The sequence below is a fragment of the Helicoverpa armigera genome, chromosome 17, assembly GCF_030705265.1.
Source record: "Helicoverpa armigera isolate CAAS_96S chromosome 17, ASM3070526v1, whole genome shotgun sequence".
NCBI lineage: Eukaryota > Metazoa > Arthropoda > Insecta > Lepidoptera > Noctuidae > Helicoverpa > Helicoverpa armigera.
The window spans coordinates 9832708-9848648 of NC_087136.1; the positions used below are offsets into that span (position 1 = coordinate 9832708).

The 15941-nt window shown below is 36.9% G+C and overlaps 2 protein-coding genes and 1 long non-coding RNA gene across 5 annotated transcripts in view; all 3 read right to left on the reverse strand.

Annotated features, from left to right (window-relative positions):
• Positions 1-15941, reverse strand: part of LOC135118022 (uncharacterized) — an 88522-nt gene that overhangs the window by 54141 nt on the left and 18440 nt on the right. The gene's annotated exons all lie outside the window — the stretch shown is intronic.
• LOC110383620 (serine protease 28) lies at positions 852-7063 on the reverse strand. Its single transcript, XM_064038846.1, has 8 exons — positions 6926-7063; positions 5317-5338; positions 4909-5050; positions 4433-4590; positions 3358-3438; positions 2995-3089; positions 1851-1929; positions 852-1267 (listed from the first exon to the last, which is right to left on the reverse strand). Exons 1-8 carry the CDS (start codon positions 6971-6973, stop codon positions 1122-1124), a joined length of 771 nt encoding a protein of 256 aa, XP_063894916.1. The 5' UTR covers positions 6974-7063; the 3' UTR covers positions 852-1121.
• On the reverse strand, positions 10111-15443 carry Xe7. Of its 3 annotated transcripts, XM_021338271.3 has the most exons (9): positions 15274-15443; positions 14178-14992; positions 13859-14066; positions 13281-13434; positions 12655-12825; positions 12162-12236; positions 11320-11458; positions 10703-10915; positions 10111-10380 (listed from the first exon to the last, which is right to left on the reverse strand). In XM_021338271.3, exons 2-9 carry the CDS (start codon positions 14942-14944, stop codon positions 10131-10133), a joined length of 1977 nt encoding a protein of 658 aa, XP_021193946.3. In that variant the 5' UTR covers positions 14945-14992; positions 15274-15443; the 3' UTR covers positions 10111-10130. The 3 variants fall into 3 exon arrangements, with proteins under 3 accessions (XP_021193946.3, XP_021193945.3, XP_063894881.1); XM_021338270.3 differs by having other exon boundaries at positions 14178-15443; XM_064038811.1 differs by lacking the exons at positions 10111-10380; positions 10703-10915 and having other exon boundaries at positions 11434-11634; positions 14178-15443.

Below are 15941 nucleotides of genomic sequence, written 5' to 3' on the forward strand. Positions count from 1 at the left end.
GGAACTTCTAAAGTAAAAGGAATAAGTGAATGGAGGAAAAATGTTACTAACACACCACATTGGCAAGAGTTGTTCAAACTTCTTGTGAAATTGTGAATAGGAACTTTTGACATAGGAAAATAATAAAGGGTTTAAGTATAAGTTTATTGATAGCTTGAATCTAACTTTAATGCGTCCATGTTAATTTTGTTCAATATTAATTAAGTTTTAAGCCATAAAACAGTACTTTTCAGGGTAGCCAGTTGCTACCGATATTTAACTCAATTTATCTAGTGTTTAGCATTTTTTTATGTTTATTACGTTTATAACGCTTTGAATTCTTAATGTAAGATTAATTAAAAGATCATAAGTGCAACAATAAAAGCTTGAAATCCAATTTCACATGGCACTAGTAATTGCTATGATATACGAGATTTGATGTTTGTGTGCATTACAAGGAACGGTTTAGAAAAACATACACACGAATATGCGAAGAGGTAATTCTTGTTCCTCGCAGTTTGAAATCGCTGACAGTCAGACCTCGCCGTAACCTCATTTTTTGACCGCCGGTATCGTCGAACCGTTACGAAAGCTTATAATTCACGCATAAAACAGTATTATATAATCGCATTGCATTTATGTACACATCCATATACTGATACGCTTTTTTGGTGGAAAAATGTTAAAACAAGTCGTTTACAAATTAGCTGATTAAATGTTCCTATGTGGCTTGAAATTGCGATTAAAATTCTTTGTCTAGTTTAGACCAAAAGTTTGATGTTGAACAGAATATACCTAGATAAAACAGCATTTTACTTTCGTAAGACACTCAATGATGTAGGTAACAGAATTAAAAAATAAAACCAATATAATGTAGTTAATTAAATTATTTATTACATTAATTAACAAACAGCTCGAAAACCGGTTTAAAAAAACAACAATTTATTTGAATGCCTTTCGACCGCTAGAAATTCAAGGCTCTTTGAAACTTTAGGAACCATAGACAAGTAATCCTTTAAAGGAGTTTGAACTACATTATAGTTTTAAATGAAGAAGGTATGGCCCAAAAGGTCAGTTTAGGGCCAGTTTTGAGAAGTTATTTGGACTGTGACTTAAGGTTCGAGCTTTTATTAAGATGAGACTTAGTTGACGAAACGGACGGCTTCAGGGGCGATTTCAGCAGCAGCCTCTTCTTCTTCGTCAGAACCGGATTCTGAATCATCAGGGCTGAAGTTGATTCCAGTCATGTTTTCAAGCCAGTCCTTGATGGAGGCAACAGGCCACAATTCTGAGGAAAAACGGCAATAATATGAAAAACAGGTCAAGTGCGAATCGGTTTTCACGGAAGCCCCCTGTTTTTTTTTTCAATAAATTCATCGTCTATGTCTAAAATTAAAACTATCGTTCATGCCATGAGGTACAGTACAGCCTGGCGACAGACCGACCTATGAGTACGGAACCCTAAAAACCGCCTCTGTCCGTGGGTACTAAGAGTAAAAGTTAAATTACAAATGACCTTAGTATTTAGTTGTGTAAATACGTTCTCGGACTAGAATTTAGCCAGTCTTGCTTGGCTTTTTAATATTAAATATCCTAATGCCTTATTATATACTTAACCGGTTTGTCAAAATTGAGAACAAGTACTGCCTAACTTTTCATAAGCTGGATTTGGCTGCCAGCCTTAGGTACTCAGTGGATTTCAGTAACAATGTTTTATATGCACACTTTCTGACCTCCATAACAGGAACTTAGGTATATCTATCAAAAATCATCAGCATCATCAGTAGCCGGTATTTGTCATCAACCCTTACTTCAGTAGTACATCATTCTTCTTTCAAACAAAATTAAAGTAAATAAGGGCTAGTCCTCACCAGCGCTGTCTTCACCAGCGACTCCGGTCACGATGGCGACCTGGACACCGTTGCTCACGATGGGTGCTCCGATGTCGTACTAGAAAACAAGAAAATAATAATAAGTACCAATATAAAGAGATTCTCAGTTCAATAGCCTCTTTGATTTAGTCATATCGAGTCAGGGATTTCACGAAATGACAACAAACAATTGGCAACTACCGTAAAAGCGCTATTAACCGTACTTTCATCATGGTTGCATGGTTTAAATATGCAAGAGATAAGACTATTTATAAAAACTAGATTTAATACATAGCATTACTCTTATTGGACGTCCGCTACATATTTTGATCTAATTTCCATATTTAAACTATTACAAAAGCATGAATTTTAAATTATTACGTAAAATACAAAAGTTTGTCATCACAATTTGCGAAATCCTTACGTACTAGAAACCAATATAGAGGTAAATCTTGTGTTATATAATAATTGTAGGTTTGTTGACCTCCTTACATTAATTTTAAAACAAGACAAAATCATAGGAAATTAGGTAGCTGCTACTCATTAACACAAGTAGAGTAACAAAAAGTCGAAATATAAAAACCTACACATTAAAGTGCCTAAGCTAGGAACCGCATAATATGATAATTACTGAGTAAGTAGCTATTGTGCAAGATAAAAGAAAACTGGTCTCATGTCCGGTTGGGATTCGCGAGATCGCTACGCAATGACGGAAAGCGAGAAATAGAAGCATTACCTATATGCTCATTTAGGAAATAATATGTTCTAAAAGTTCGCGATTGAACTCGTTAGAACCATGCTGTTTATTAATAGAATTGTAGTAACAATATACGTACTTTTAGGCACTTTACAAAAAGACCTGAGTAGCCTGTTTTTTAACGAAATTGAAACCGAACGAAATTGATTAGTTTTTTCTATTTTAATTTCTTATTCTATACTGTTTTCGTATCAGTGGTCCAACTATTATTATAAATGCTAACTGAGTCTTCATGAAACAAATAGCAGAACGAATTAAGATGAAAGTTGGTATAGAAACAGATAGAAACCTGATCGTTGTCAGTCAAACCTTTCTCAAGGTACAAAAAAAAGTTCCCTTTTTTAACTCGGATGAAATAATGTGAAACAATCTACAATGTGTACTTACTTTGGTAGCCTCAGCACCTTCGCCGTTGAAGGCCAGGAAGCCACCGTCGCGCTCCTCAACAACTCCAGAGGAGCAGCTCAACTGTTCACCGGGCTCTGGAATATCATAAATGTTTGTGAATACCATGTATTGAAGAGGGTTTTCAAGAAGTCGTGGTACCTATGTATATTTAAACAGCAAAATGATAGCAGCTGCAATTGTAATCTTTGTAAGAGTTTGCCAACCTCTGCAACCTAAACTCAGGAACTAGTAGACCGGTTGGAAAAACTCTTTCATTGTTGGATGGTCCATTTTTGGGCAAGAATTTGAGTTTTTTGTCCGACTGGTAGAAGCTGGTCTAATATGAAATAATGAAGAACTTACGTCCGTCTTCCCTGGCGCCGTAGCCGCAGAAGAGAGCAGAGTCAGACACGTCACCGACGAGGGCCACGGGGGAGATGTTGTCTGAAAATAAAGTCATTATTATACTAACAGTAAGAAAACATACCAAACCACATTGAACCATAATTACAATGCTATTATTTGCGCGGAAAACGAAACGTAGGTACCTATAGCTGATTGACGTAAAAGATTTGTAGGTACAATTTACTTTATCAAGCAATGAATGCCAAAACCTGTAACTCTATTCGAATTAAAATAGGTCCTTCGATACAAAAAATATAAAGCTTAGGTCCGCAAAGAAAACTCGCAAAAAAATGTAATCCCGCGCAAATGTACCTAAAAAGTCGCAACAAAATCGTCTCGTTAGCCGAAATCGAGCAAAAAGCAACGTTGCCATTACATCATCAGAAAACATACCCGTAGTCCGGGAAACTTAATTAAAGTGTAGCAACCCGGTCCGGGAACGAACCGCGGTTAGCGATGGCAACTCTCAATACGCCAATTTAATCTAACGATTGGAACTGCTTTTAATTATGAACCAAGGAGTCTTTTACTGATAGGAAAATGTTTTAATTATACCTATTTATTTTACAAATTCTTATTGGTGTTATTGATAAATAGCCTTTTGAAAACTAAAATGTTTTACAGTCAATTAAGTCTTGATAAAATATTTTTTTGCTTTTATATCTTAGCAATAAAATAGACCAAATATTTAACATAAACATAAATAAAATATTTATAGTATTTTAAAAACTAAACAGAAACAAAAACCAAAACCACTTTCAATATGAGAAATGAAATATTTGCTAACAAAACTAGGTCAGGTCCGGCACGATTCAAAACTTTACAATATAAATTGAATTTTGAAAAAAGCCTTGGACTTTCTGCGTTATGATTAATTCCCCTGAAAATAGCTGTACTTTTTTCCTACATCCTTTTTTATTCCACAACTTTATCGTCCTACTGCTGGGTACAGGCCTCCTCACACATAGAGAAGGATTGAGCGTTAATCACCACGCTTGCTCAGTCGGTCATACATTTGCTCTTCCATACATACCGGTAGATTGGATGAATCTGTTGATGCTGATGAGACCAACGTTGAAGGCACCAGTAGCCCAGCTGTACTGAGGGTGGATGCGGATGTTGGAGTTCTCAGTCACCAGGGAAGGCCTGATTACGTCGACAGCGCCGTATCGCACCCAGATGAAACGGGACCTGGTGGGAGATGGACGGTTAATCTGGGGTTTCTGTTAGCGTACAACGTAGTTTTCACTAATTTTAAGAAACTGACTGATTGGAAGATACAAAGCATTATTTCTAAATCTTCTTGATCTGGTAGAAGATACATAGATTATTTTGGCACTAATAATAAATTTTATTTATTTTTTATAGAGCTGCATCAAAACTGATCACATAGATTAATAAACTTTCGATCAATATTACAGCTGACTACATTATAGCCTGACTTCTATATTTAGCAAATATTACTAAAACTTATGAAACTAGTGATGAAACCAAGTCTTTTGAACTTACCCAGAAAGGCAGCTGGCAGCAGTAAGCACCCACTGGTTGTCAATGAGGGATCCGACGCAGGAGTTCAGGTTGCCGCTGGTTTCAACGGCCACGCGAAGGTGCACCACCCATGGTTGTTCACCGAGGGCTGCTGCCTGACGGCCTGAAGGTGCCAAGGTATGATTGTACGTGTGAAGTCTCGTGACGATATTACGATTTCGAAATCCTAACGATGGTCTCATCAATTGAGTATGATGCTTTTAAGATGGTGTCAGCAAGACTTATAATCTTATTTTTGATATCTAATTAAGTGCTTTATGAAACAAGTTGTTTCCAAAATATGAGTTTATTAGAACTGATTTCTTTAGTAAATGATGTTCGATCAAAATAATGGAATAAGGAATACCTAGTATTTTGTTCAATACTTACTAAGCTCGCCCCTGTGGCGACCCTGAAATAGTAAAAAAAAAACAAAAATGTTTAATAAAGATTTTGAATTTTTAAGAAAATAGGTTTATGTAAAAGATAAGAAGATATAACTTATTTAGCCGACTATAATCCTCTATTACACCTGTATTGCCAATTTAAATGATTCAAGCTATATTTATAATTCAAACTTTATATACTTATAAAACAAACTGGAAATAAACCTGGCAATGAAAGTAACCTATACCTATTTACTTTCAAATCAGTCCCTAACCTACAATAGGCCTTAATTCATAGCATGTGTTTAGGTACCTAATCATTTCAGCGGTAGCATAAAAAAATACCTATTTGGAAAAATTGATTACGACAAACAGGTTTTAAAAGATAACGTTAATCTGGGAACAAGATATAGTGATTAATGATTTAATTAAAGATTAGGTGTTATTCGAATGCCTAATTAGATAAGAAACTTTAAATGATAAGGATGTTTACGTAAGGTTTTTCCCAATTTTATGAAAATAATGCTGATTTTTTTCGCATAGATGCCGGCTACTGTTAATTTTGTTATTTAATCTATACTGTGTACATATTTAGTTCACGATTTAATATCCGGACTCAAACATTTTAATTTAACTACAATCTTATAAATCTAATTAACTGAAGACTTCTTTAATGTATTGATAAGAGAGATAACATCGAATATTAATTTGGCAGCTAAAACTTCCTTTTTTATATCGTGACTAAAACTTCGTAGGTAGGTACTAACAACTACTTATAATTTCAATTTATGTTATAAGTAAAAAACAAGATAGATATCATATTTTTGAGCAGTAGGTAAAGTTGGTGTAAATTCATACTACATACACAAATTTTCCTAACATGACCCATGCCCCTGATGATATTTTCAGCCGCAATTAAAACTAATCAAAGTTATTACCCATCTTACAAAAGTTATCAATCTGCCTAGGCCTTTAAGCGCTTGACTAGAATAGCAGAGAAGCAGAGCTATGAAGTTTCTAAGCAACCAATATAATTTCCTTATTCACATCATCCGCATCTGGATTCCTTATCAACATGACGAGGTCTCCGTCTGGTTAGTGGCAAATAGCTTTTCATATTCTAATGGTTGTCAAACTATACTTCTCCGCTTCGCTGCACTTTGATATAGTCTAAGCATCTAATGTTAGTAACGAAGTACCCAATCTATTTAATGATCTGTGAATCGACAACGTGTAGGGAAGATTTTACTGGTAATTTCTTGTTATATCAAAAAACATATTAAGTTGCATAATAGCGAAACACAAAGTTTTTAAAGTTTAGTGTAGTAAAAAATATAGAAATGGAATACTCTTGAAAACTCGATATTAATTATGGTATGTTCTAGTTTTTGGTAAAGGCAAAATCGGAATTCGAAAAACAACCGCTAAGTAGGTGCCCCGTAATCTAAAAGATGTACGCACTAAGTAGAAATTTTAAAAAATCGCAAGAATTGTAATGGAACTGCAATTTCAATAATATAAATAGATGAAACAGGTCATTCAACCTTTTTCTCTACATACGCATTACTCACGTCCCTACGATTTTTACTAAAAAATAACTAAAAATAGTTTACCTGTACGGCGACAAGCGCGCACAACAAAACGAAAGCAAAACCCTTCATGTTCCAACGGTCAGGTCACTAACTATCATAAAATAATAACCGACTTACTTCATATACTAATTAGGCACCCTTATCAAAGATATTTTCGTCATTACACCTAATCTGTTGATAGAAATATCGATTAATTTCGTGTCTTGGCTCTTTATAAAATAATCCATTGATAAATGTTAGCTCTATGCGTATTTTTAAAAAGCCAACGGATGTTTGGATTAGTTACAGTTGGCAAAACAGATAAAATTCGCGTCAGCAGCTTGTATGCGGTTTGTGTTTTCCCATTGACAAGCGTAAAGGATTAAAGGACGTACCTACCAACTTAATCTTTTTAAAATAAATGCTTCTATCTACCTATCACTACGACAATAAACTGTCCTGCCTCAATAAGAAGTCACCCAATGATTTCCCATTCAAAAACAGTAAAAAATGTAGCCGTAGAACATTACTAGTCTTTCTTATAACGAATAGGTATAAAGATATATCTTATGATGTATGTTGTTCATTATCATCGTTTTGCTGACTGTACGCAGAGATACGTTACAGTTCAGGGTTTTTTTAGATTTTCGATAACATTTCTATATTTCCCCGTTTCCCAAGTTGGGATTTCAGATCATATGTGCAAGTAGTAGTGACTAGATAAAAAAGTCGATAAAATGATCATCTTTTATTTTCAACTTATTAGTACAAGAAAGGTCCTTAGTGTGTTCACAGTGAACATAGGTCCTTTCTTTCTAGAACGATAGCAATTCATTCACCTTTCGAAATATTAATTATTTACCTATATATTACCTACTCTCTTCCTGCTCTATATCCCACATGGTAGTAGGGTCAGCTTTCATGGTTTTTCTTCTCCACTCTCCCACATCTTAGACATCGCGCCCGGACTTATTTATAACTTACTTATACTTATTTATAACATCATCTCCCGAACCTTTCCCAACTATATATTGGGGTCGGCTTCCAGTCTAACCGGATGCAGCTGAATAGGTACCAGTGTTTTACAAGGGGCAACTGCGCCTACCTGACCTCCTCAACCCATTTACCCGCCATCCAATAACCCGCAGTTAAACTGGTGTCCAGGATATACTTAGAAAGTACATACGAACTTAGAAAACTTGCTTGACCTGGTATCGAACGTAGGTTCATACTTATACTTGTGAGGTTGGTTCTTTTACCCGCTAGGTAACCACATATTTTTATATAGAAATCAAAAAAACCTACCTAATTACTTAGCGAGCCTCATGTCAAGCCTGTAATTTATTCTCGTCTTGAAGAAAAAAAGGTGTTTCATAATCTAAGATATCCATAATCCATGTCATTCATTACGTAGTAGGTTTTGTTTTTTCCCAAAAACATAATCGGTCATTGTGTCATAAACAGCGTTTGTCGTTATTTTATTTACTTACCTATATATTATATAGGATGCATAATTAACTAATCTCATTGTCAGTACCTATACCTTCCAAAGTATATTTTTAGGTGAAGAACCAACCTCTCAAGTATGAGTGTGGGTTCGATTCCAGGTCAGGCAAGTGCCAATGCAACTTTCCTAAGTTTGCATGTACTTTCTAAGTAGGTATATCGTAGACACCAATGACCTTGTTTCGGAGGGCATGATAAACTGCTTACAGTTTGACCAAAGATGTTCAAATGATAGCCGGGATAAGTCCTGGTCACATCTTTGGTGGTCATTATGGGTTGTCAGAAGCCAGTAAGTCCGACAAATAGTCTTACCTAGGCGGATGATGAGGAACCAAGTAAACAAATAGGGTAACTTTTTTGTACATCCTTTTAGGTGGGAATCCTGAATTATCCTGAAACTAATTATGTGGTGTGGTAACACACTTTCCTAGGCCTCACTAAACACAAAAACAGTTACCGAATCGTGATTAAAATGCTGCGGCTCATTAGCGAAATATTCGTAGGTAATTAATATCGCAGACACGGCACATTAGCGCTCTGTGTAATTAATCGTGTTATCTCGGGAGCTTAGCTAAGTAATAGCTAGATAGTTATTGCTTTATTTTTGTCCTGCAACCAGAATTATTTCGGTCCTGGGTTGCGATTGTTCAGAAGTTACCGCGGCCCTGGTACACAATTCGTCACATGAGAGCTCAAAACCCCATACTTCTACACTTTGTTTTTTTGTTGGGATAAGTCAACAACGAACTCCTCAGCAACAAAGTCTGTCTGTTAGGTTTTTTTAACCGAATTGTTCGAGATGTCAGACACGACTTAGTCATAGGATTCAAGATTTTATTCTACAGGCAGGCCTCTAATCTGGCACCAAAATTGTTGTTTGTAGGCAAAGTAATGGAAGATTAACGTGGACGGAAATCACACTACGTCAGTATCTATCTCTTTATCAGAAACAATCCGTATTAACGAAGAGATTATAGTGATTAGTTACCTACATTTATAACGCGTGACAAGAGATTTAGATTATGAGGTTACTTGATACTGCAAAGTGGTGCATAACAGAATTTATTTTTGGTATATAGGCTGGGAAGCTATGTCGTTAAAATGTCTGCGTCAGGATCGCTGTCACACCTCACCGATCCCCTCGAAGTACATATAGAGAGTTGCTACCTAATTGCTTCCAGCTGCCATTAGTTGCTGCTACCCTCGTGGTTTTGAAGATATTCATCATCTAAAGTCACTTGTCCCAGTAGTGTGAAGAAACGGCTCAAAAAAATTTTTTTGCACCCAGAGTTGCTACCTAATTGCTACCCTCCAGAATTAAATTTTGGATCACTTCGATTTCGTAGATAGGAAGATAATAAAAAAATGCCTAGCTATCTTCTTCCATCATAAGTCTGAAATTAGGCAAACAGCGGGTTTTGATGGAACTGGACAGGCAGGTGCCAATAGAAAATATTTTTAGTTATCAACGAGCGTCCGTGCCTGTGCTCAAAAGTTGTAAGCCGCTATTATGTTTGGGGAGAACTGTGTATAATACATTATTATCGAACTATTGCCGTCCACACTTATACCTGACGATTAGGTGGATACCTTAGGCTCAGTCTCTTGACAACTCCCAGGCAGTTTTCAATTTAGTTTGACCAAGTGTTCACTACATATAATAACGATACTATTCTAATTTCCAGCAATCATTGGCAAGGCTTCAAATAAAACAACAACCATGGAATCACGTTGATATACTTTATTCAATCTTATCCTTAGGACTCCCTGGTGCTTCCACTTGCTTCGTTTGAGACCAGCTCCTAGATCTAGCTCTTATATGATTAGGTGAGACGAACTTAGTGCTGTCTACACTGGTTCTCTCAGGCTTTTCGGGAGTTCGACGTGATGGGGAACGCCGTGACGCGGAACGGGATCGGCGTGACGCAGAACGTGATCGCCGCGAGCGGGAACGACGGTGTGATCGGGAGCGGGAACGTGACTGATAAGATCTGAAAACGAGAAATTTGGGTTTGTTAAAGTGTATGTTGTAATTCAGTTTTGGTGGATAACGTAAAGGTATTAATATGTCTGTGATACAAGACGGATCTGTGGCGTGAATGCGGCCTCTCTGGATGGTTATTTGTGCCGTCAGATCTTCTTTGTACTATTGTGTGGGGTTCTACACCTTTATTCGTTTAAGCTTCTCGTTTATTAACAACAGAAACATCACCGTATCTAAAAAAAAGTGTGTATCTATTGAGTTTGGACAAAAAAACAACAACAAAATCAAAGTAAATCATTCTAATTTTGGGTAATATTAAGTTGAAGTACCTGGATCTCCTACTCCTAGACCTAGACCGTCTACTCCTGCTCCTACGGCTCCTGGACCTTCGGCTGCGTGACCTTGACCTTGTGTAGGACCGGCGCCGCGACCTTGACCGCGAGTGTGACCTGCGGCGTGACCGCGAGCGCGAGTGCGAGCGGCCGCGAGATCTGTCCTCGTGTTCACTGTGAGGGTTGCCTTCTGTCAGCTTCTTGAAGTATCTGAGGATGAAGGAATATGGTGTTAAAATCATTTATTTCGTCTTTGGCAGTCATTACATGTATTCATAAAATTGGCAACCTGTCACACCAAGGGTTGAGGCGATCAGATAGGCAGTCCCTCCATATAAACAGTGGTTCCCGGTACTAAGCTTCTGTAGCTGAGCTACATAATGTTTAGATTCGAAGCTAACCCCAACATAGTTGGGAAAAGGCTCGAGCATTTGAGTCATAATTTATAATGAGTATTGAAATAAGCTCGAGTTTTATTTACAAAAATATAATTCAAGAAAAGATAGTAAAAGATGCTGAAAAGCGACTTGTCTCAAAAACATTCTTTTAAAAAGATGTAGGACCTAAAACCATCATACTTTTGTACAAAAAGACCCAAAAAAATGCAAACTAACCTGTAATACTGCTGATTAGCATCAGGACCATCGAAGTAAGGCATCCTGGGCCTGCCCCTGCCTCTTCCCCGGCCGCGGGGACGGCGGTAGTCGTTGGGCGGCGGGTAGTAGGCGCCGCGCACGGGGTAGTACATGGACGCTGCACACCACTACACTACACTAGCCGCCGAGCGACACCAGCGAGCGAAAACATATTCTCACTTCGCTCGCGTGCTGAGCGAAGTGAGAATAATCTTTCGCTCGACAAAAATATATCTCACTTTTTTTATTTTACACACGTATATGGTTTCTGTGATATTAAGTACCTGTAATTTGCTATAAAATGGTAATAGAGATTATTTATTTGTTAATTGTAAAAGTATAATAGATATACCCAAAATAAAAATTATCATTAGTGTTGATTTTATGACCTTTAATATTTTTACTTATAATACGAAAGGCCCATGTTAATACGCACAGTCTTCATTGACATACAAGTTTTGTAACTGGACATGGGCGGTGTTCCAAGTAATTATACGATAGGCAGAGATACTATTATATGTAAAGAGTATGTTATTAATACGGGCCTCAAAACGATATGGTTAATTGAGAAACAACCGTTATAATTTAGCCTTTAGAAGTTTTCTTTAAATGACAATTATTTTGAAGCACTTTATTAGCTTTTTAAAGCTAAAGTTTCTTGTTCAATGCTTTGACTTTCAGAAAGAACTGATGAATTTTAATGAATAATTACTGAACTTGAATGATGAAAAACCAAAACTAAGTAAGATAGTGAGACATGATATTTAAGCGATGAGCAGAGATGGAAGGAAATGGATAGTAAGCTAGTTGGATACTCATACTTTGCGGTGGATAGGCGTATCCGGGCGGGCAGGCGAACGGGTACCCGAAACCGTACGGCACGCTGTACATTCCCGCTGAAATATAAACAAAAATACATGACTGTATTAATATTTTTATTAGTGTCGCGTTTCCAAAAATATCTTACTAGTACGACTGAAATTCGCACACGAAGGATCTCCGTATCATTTCACATGTACATCAAACTACTGCAAAAAATCACAAATTGTATTTTTCTGTTCTTACTAATTTGTTGTTATAGTAGCAAAAAAACGTCATGTGTAAAAGTTTCAACTTAGCTATCAGAATTCACGAGATGACACTGAGCGCAGTAACAGTTTGACCAACAGACAGATACATAAATGTAAGGGGCAGCTGGGTCATAAGTAACCAAGTAAATAAGTAGTACATAGCCAATTCGCCGGTCATACAAAGGCAATGTGCACATACATTTACAGACTTACAAAAACATCTATACAAATAATTATCACAAACCTGTAGTCTTGTTATACTCCATTTCCCTCTCTGGCGTGGTCAGCCGTTCCGTTTTGATCTTCTTGTAATGATCTCTGTTATCATTGGCGCGGTCGTCTGATGACACTGAGCTGATGGATGAATCGCGTTTTGGCTTCTTAGTTTCAAGGGCTGAGCGGATTACTATACGACCTGGAAACAAAAAGTTTTTATTAAAGTAATTGATGGATGAATAATTATAGTTGGGATAGCTCTCACAGAACTCAATGGTGCTCTACAACTGAGTTCAGGGCATTTGAATTAAAAGCTTTTTAACTTTTACCTCTAACTAGCAAAAACTGAGAAACTTCTCCAGGGGGTTTTAACAACAGCAATTTTTTGAGGGAATGTTAATTTTACATTCAAAAAGTGCTACTTGAATAATTGACTTCTGAAAAATTGAATTGGGATAAAAAGTATTTATCTATTTTCCCAGAAAACAATTTTCAAATATACATATTTCCATTTTCTTTAGCTCAATGTTGAAATGTACAAGATAATTAGATAATAAGTCATTGTCATCATCGTTCTGTCATTATGTCAATTTAATTTGGGGCAATTAAATAGTTAGATACTAGGTAAAAAAATATTATCAAATAAAAGCTCACCATTCAAAGCGTTATTATAATTATTCCGCTGCTCTTCAACCAGCTGCTGCTGCTGTCGTTTGAACTTGTCAATGATGCGAGCTCTAGCGGTACGCTCTCCAGGTAAGTAGTAGTGATCCCCTCGGTTACCGTTACGCTGTAGTTCTGGACGTAACTGAGGAAAATATAATAGAATATTAATTATCAATCATCAATTAACATCCATCTGAGAAATAAATAAAACGGGTTTGACATATTTTCTATACAAAAACTGTCAAAATATGATCTTTAGATGAAAGTTATCTGGCTATAAAAAAGATTGCCCAAAAACATATGTGTAATGATCTTGATTAGAATCCAATAAGACTCCAAAAAGACTATCTTTGTATTAGAAATATTAATGTTTGAGAAAGTTTACAAATGGCACCTATGGACCTACAAAAACAATTTTGAAAATTCTTCCATCTGTGGGAAGGTATATTATTTGTGACTGTCATTTGCATAGTTACATTAACTATTTCTCACAGATGTTACCACAGGCATCAGGTGGACATAAATAATTAGAAAAAAAAAATAGTTAAGTTAGAATAGACACTAACCTCTATCCTCTTAAACAGCTCCTCAATCAACCGAATAGCCTGGAGCTTTTTCTGAGCTTTCATCAGTTTCTTCTGTTCTTCAGCCACCCTGCTGTTCAGGTCCAAGTTGTCGCTCTGCATCAACTTGGCTAGCTGCTTCTTCTTACGTCTCTCTTCTCGTTCCCGCATCTTCTCTAGCTTTTCTCTTTCAGATCGCTCGTATTTTTGCCTGAAATTGATACATGAGACTTTTGTAAGTAGAGTTATAGCACAGGCATTGTACATGGATATTCTTGGAAAAATTATAAAGAAAGTGATGTGATCTATGGTATAATGTTACCTCTCTTTTGCCTCTCTTTTCGCTATCCTCTCCTTCTCTGCTTTTTCCTCATTTTCCTTAGCTAGTTGACGAGAAGTCAGTCTTTCCCGAACTATAGACCTTCGCTTCACAGCAGCATCAGTCATGTGTTTAGTCTTATCAAATTCTACTTTAATACCACACCACTCTGCGATGTCATCTCGCTTCCTGAGAAGTTTCCGGCCTCGTAAAGCATCCATACAGCGTACAAAGCCAACATATTCACTAAACTGTATGTAGGTCTCAAAGTACAGAGCGGCATCCTGTGGTGGTGTGGTGATGCCTCTTATTGTTGATTTCATCTGCATTCTGTAAGGATCAGAGGCAGGTATGTCTACTTGGCGGACAGCACCAAATTTTTCAAATATCTTCTTCATCAAACTTTCTGATGGAAGTGCATCCTCATCTTTATCCCTCTCATGTACAAACCACCTTATTGGCAAATTGGATATATGGATAGTGTCTGGACGCTCTCCAGGCTTCATTTCATCCATCTCGGTTGTATCACGGAAGAACGAATCCCAGTCATGACGACTGGGGAACTCAGACTTGGCCTCACTAACACGGACCTTCAACTGATCAGGGTACTCCTTGAGTTGCACCACTCTGTCGTCAAGCCTAGCGAGCACTCGATCGAGGTTGTCGCGACTCTCTAATTCCGCATCAAATCTTATCACTTCCGAACTATGCTTCGACACTTTTAACATCGAGAAACTATCAGGTAGGATCATCTTCCGCAACTTCTCCATGAGTTCCCAGTTGGAGATCGACTTGCCATGTACCTTGTGGGAGGGGAGCTGGACAGAAATGTTAATCTTTGCAAAAGATTTAAGATACAAACGCTGCGGCAAGTACAAAGCCACAGCGTCTGATGGATCCCTGCATACTTGTATGTTCATTATAAAACCTGCGCCTAACCTTACCTAACCTAACCCTAATAACTAACTATATACGATAGAATGAAAATAAACAAAGTAAATTACAATGGAATGAAAGAACGGCAGTTCCAAACGCCTAAAATAACGAAAATACATCAATGAGTAAAACGAGTAATTCTGTTAATAAGATGAGAAATGACCAAAATTTTGTCCAGCCAAAACCCCCATCGCTGCTGCAACAAAATATGTGACAATTTTCACAGTTTATCGACTGATGTTTAGTTAATTTTCACTCAGAAACGAAATTCCACAGGTCGTAAGTTTTTCCTCCATTTTGCTTGACATTTCTTTTTTTGTTATTGTCAAAATTGCCAGTTTAGAAAATCATACATAGTGTGGCAATGGTGGTAAATTCCGAGCACATACAAAAAACACTAAAATAAAACAAATCCCCGCAATCTTGAACTGGGAAAGTGAATCTAAAATTACTCCTCACTTAGGATATTTATTTCCTTTCAGTCAGCTTCAACATATCGATTTATAAAAACATAAAGTGGAAACTACGCTGCGCGTCCGCATCACGGAACACGGAACCTTTTATATATTTGATATTTATAAAGGTTTGATAATTTTTTCAAATAGATCCGGTGTAGTGGGATTTTAACTGTAAAGGGTAAGTAGTTCCAGAGACTAGCGCTTTACAAACTTGGCCTTTAGATCTAATTTAGATTACCAGCCTTAACGGTTGGGTTCGGAGCTGATGACCGGATTTTGACGAGTGTAAATTACGTAGGTAGTGTACGCATGAAAGTAAAGATAAAATAGTGACGGTGCTATTCCTCAATTTTCTTTTTTCTATTCAATTTCG

Coding starts and splice junctions, on each gene's coding strand:
- Xe7 (XM_021338270.3), bottom strand. CDS start 15,094: ATGAACATACAAGTATGCAGGGATCCATCAGACGCTGTGGCTTTGTAC. Junction 13,435..13,858: donor AGCTGTTTAAGAGGATAGAG/GTTAGTGTCTAT, acceptor TATTTTCCTCAG/TTACGTCCAGAACTACAGCG. Junction 10,381..10,702: donor TCTAGGAGTAGGAGATCCAG/GTACTTCAACTT, acceptor TCTCGTTTTCAG/ATCTTATCAGTCACGTTCCC.
- LOC110383620 (XM_064038846.1), bottom strand. CDS start 6,973: ATGAAGGGTTTTGCTTTCGTTTTGTTGTGCGCGCTTGTCGCCGTACAG. Junction 4,591..4,908: donor GCTGCCAGCTGCCTTTCTGG/GTAAGTTCAAAA, acceptor ATCTCCCACCAG/GTCCCGTTTCATCTGGGTGC. Junction 3,439..4,432: donor CAGATTCATCCAATCTACCG/GTATGTATGGAA, acceptor CTTTATTTTCAG/ACAACATCTCCCCCGTGGCC.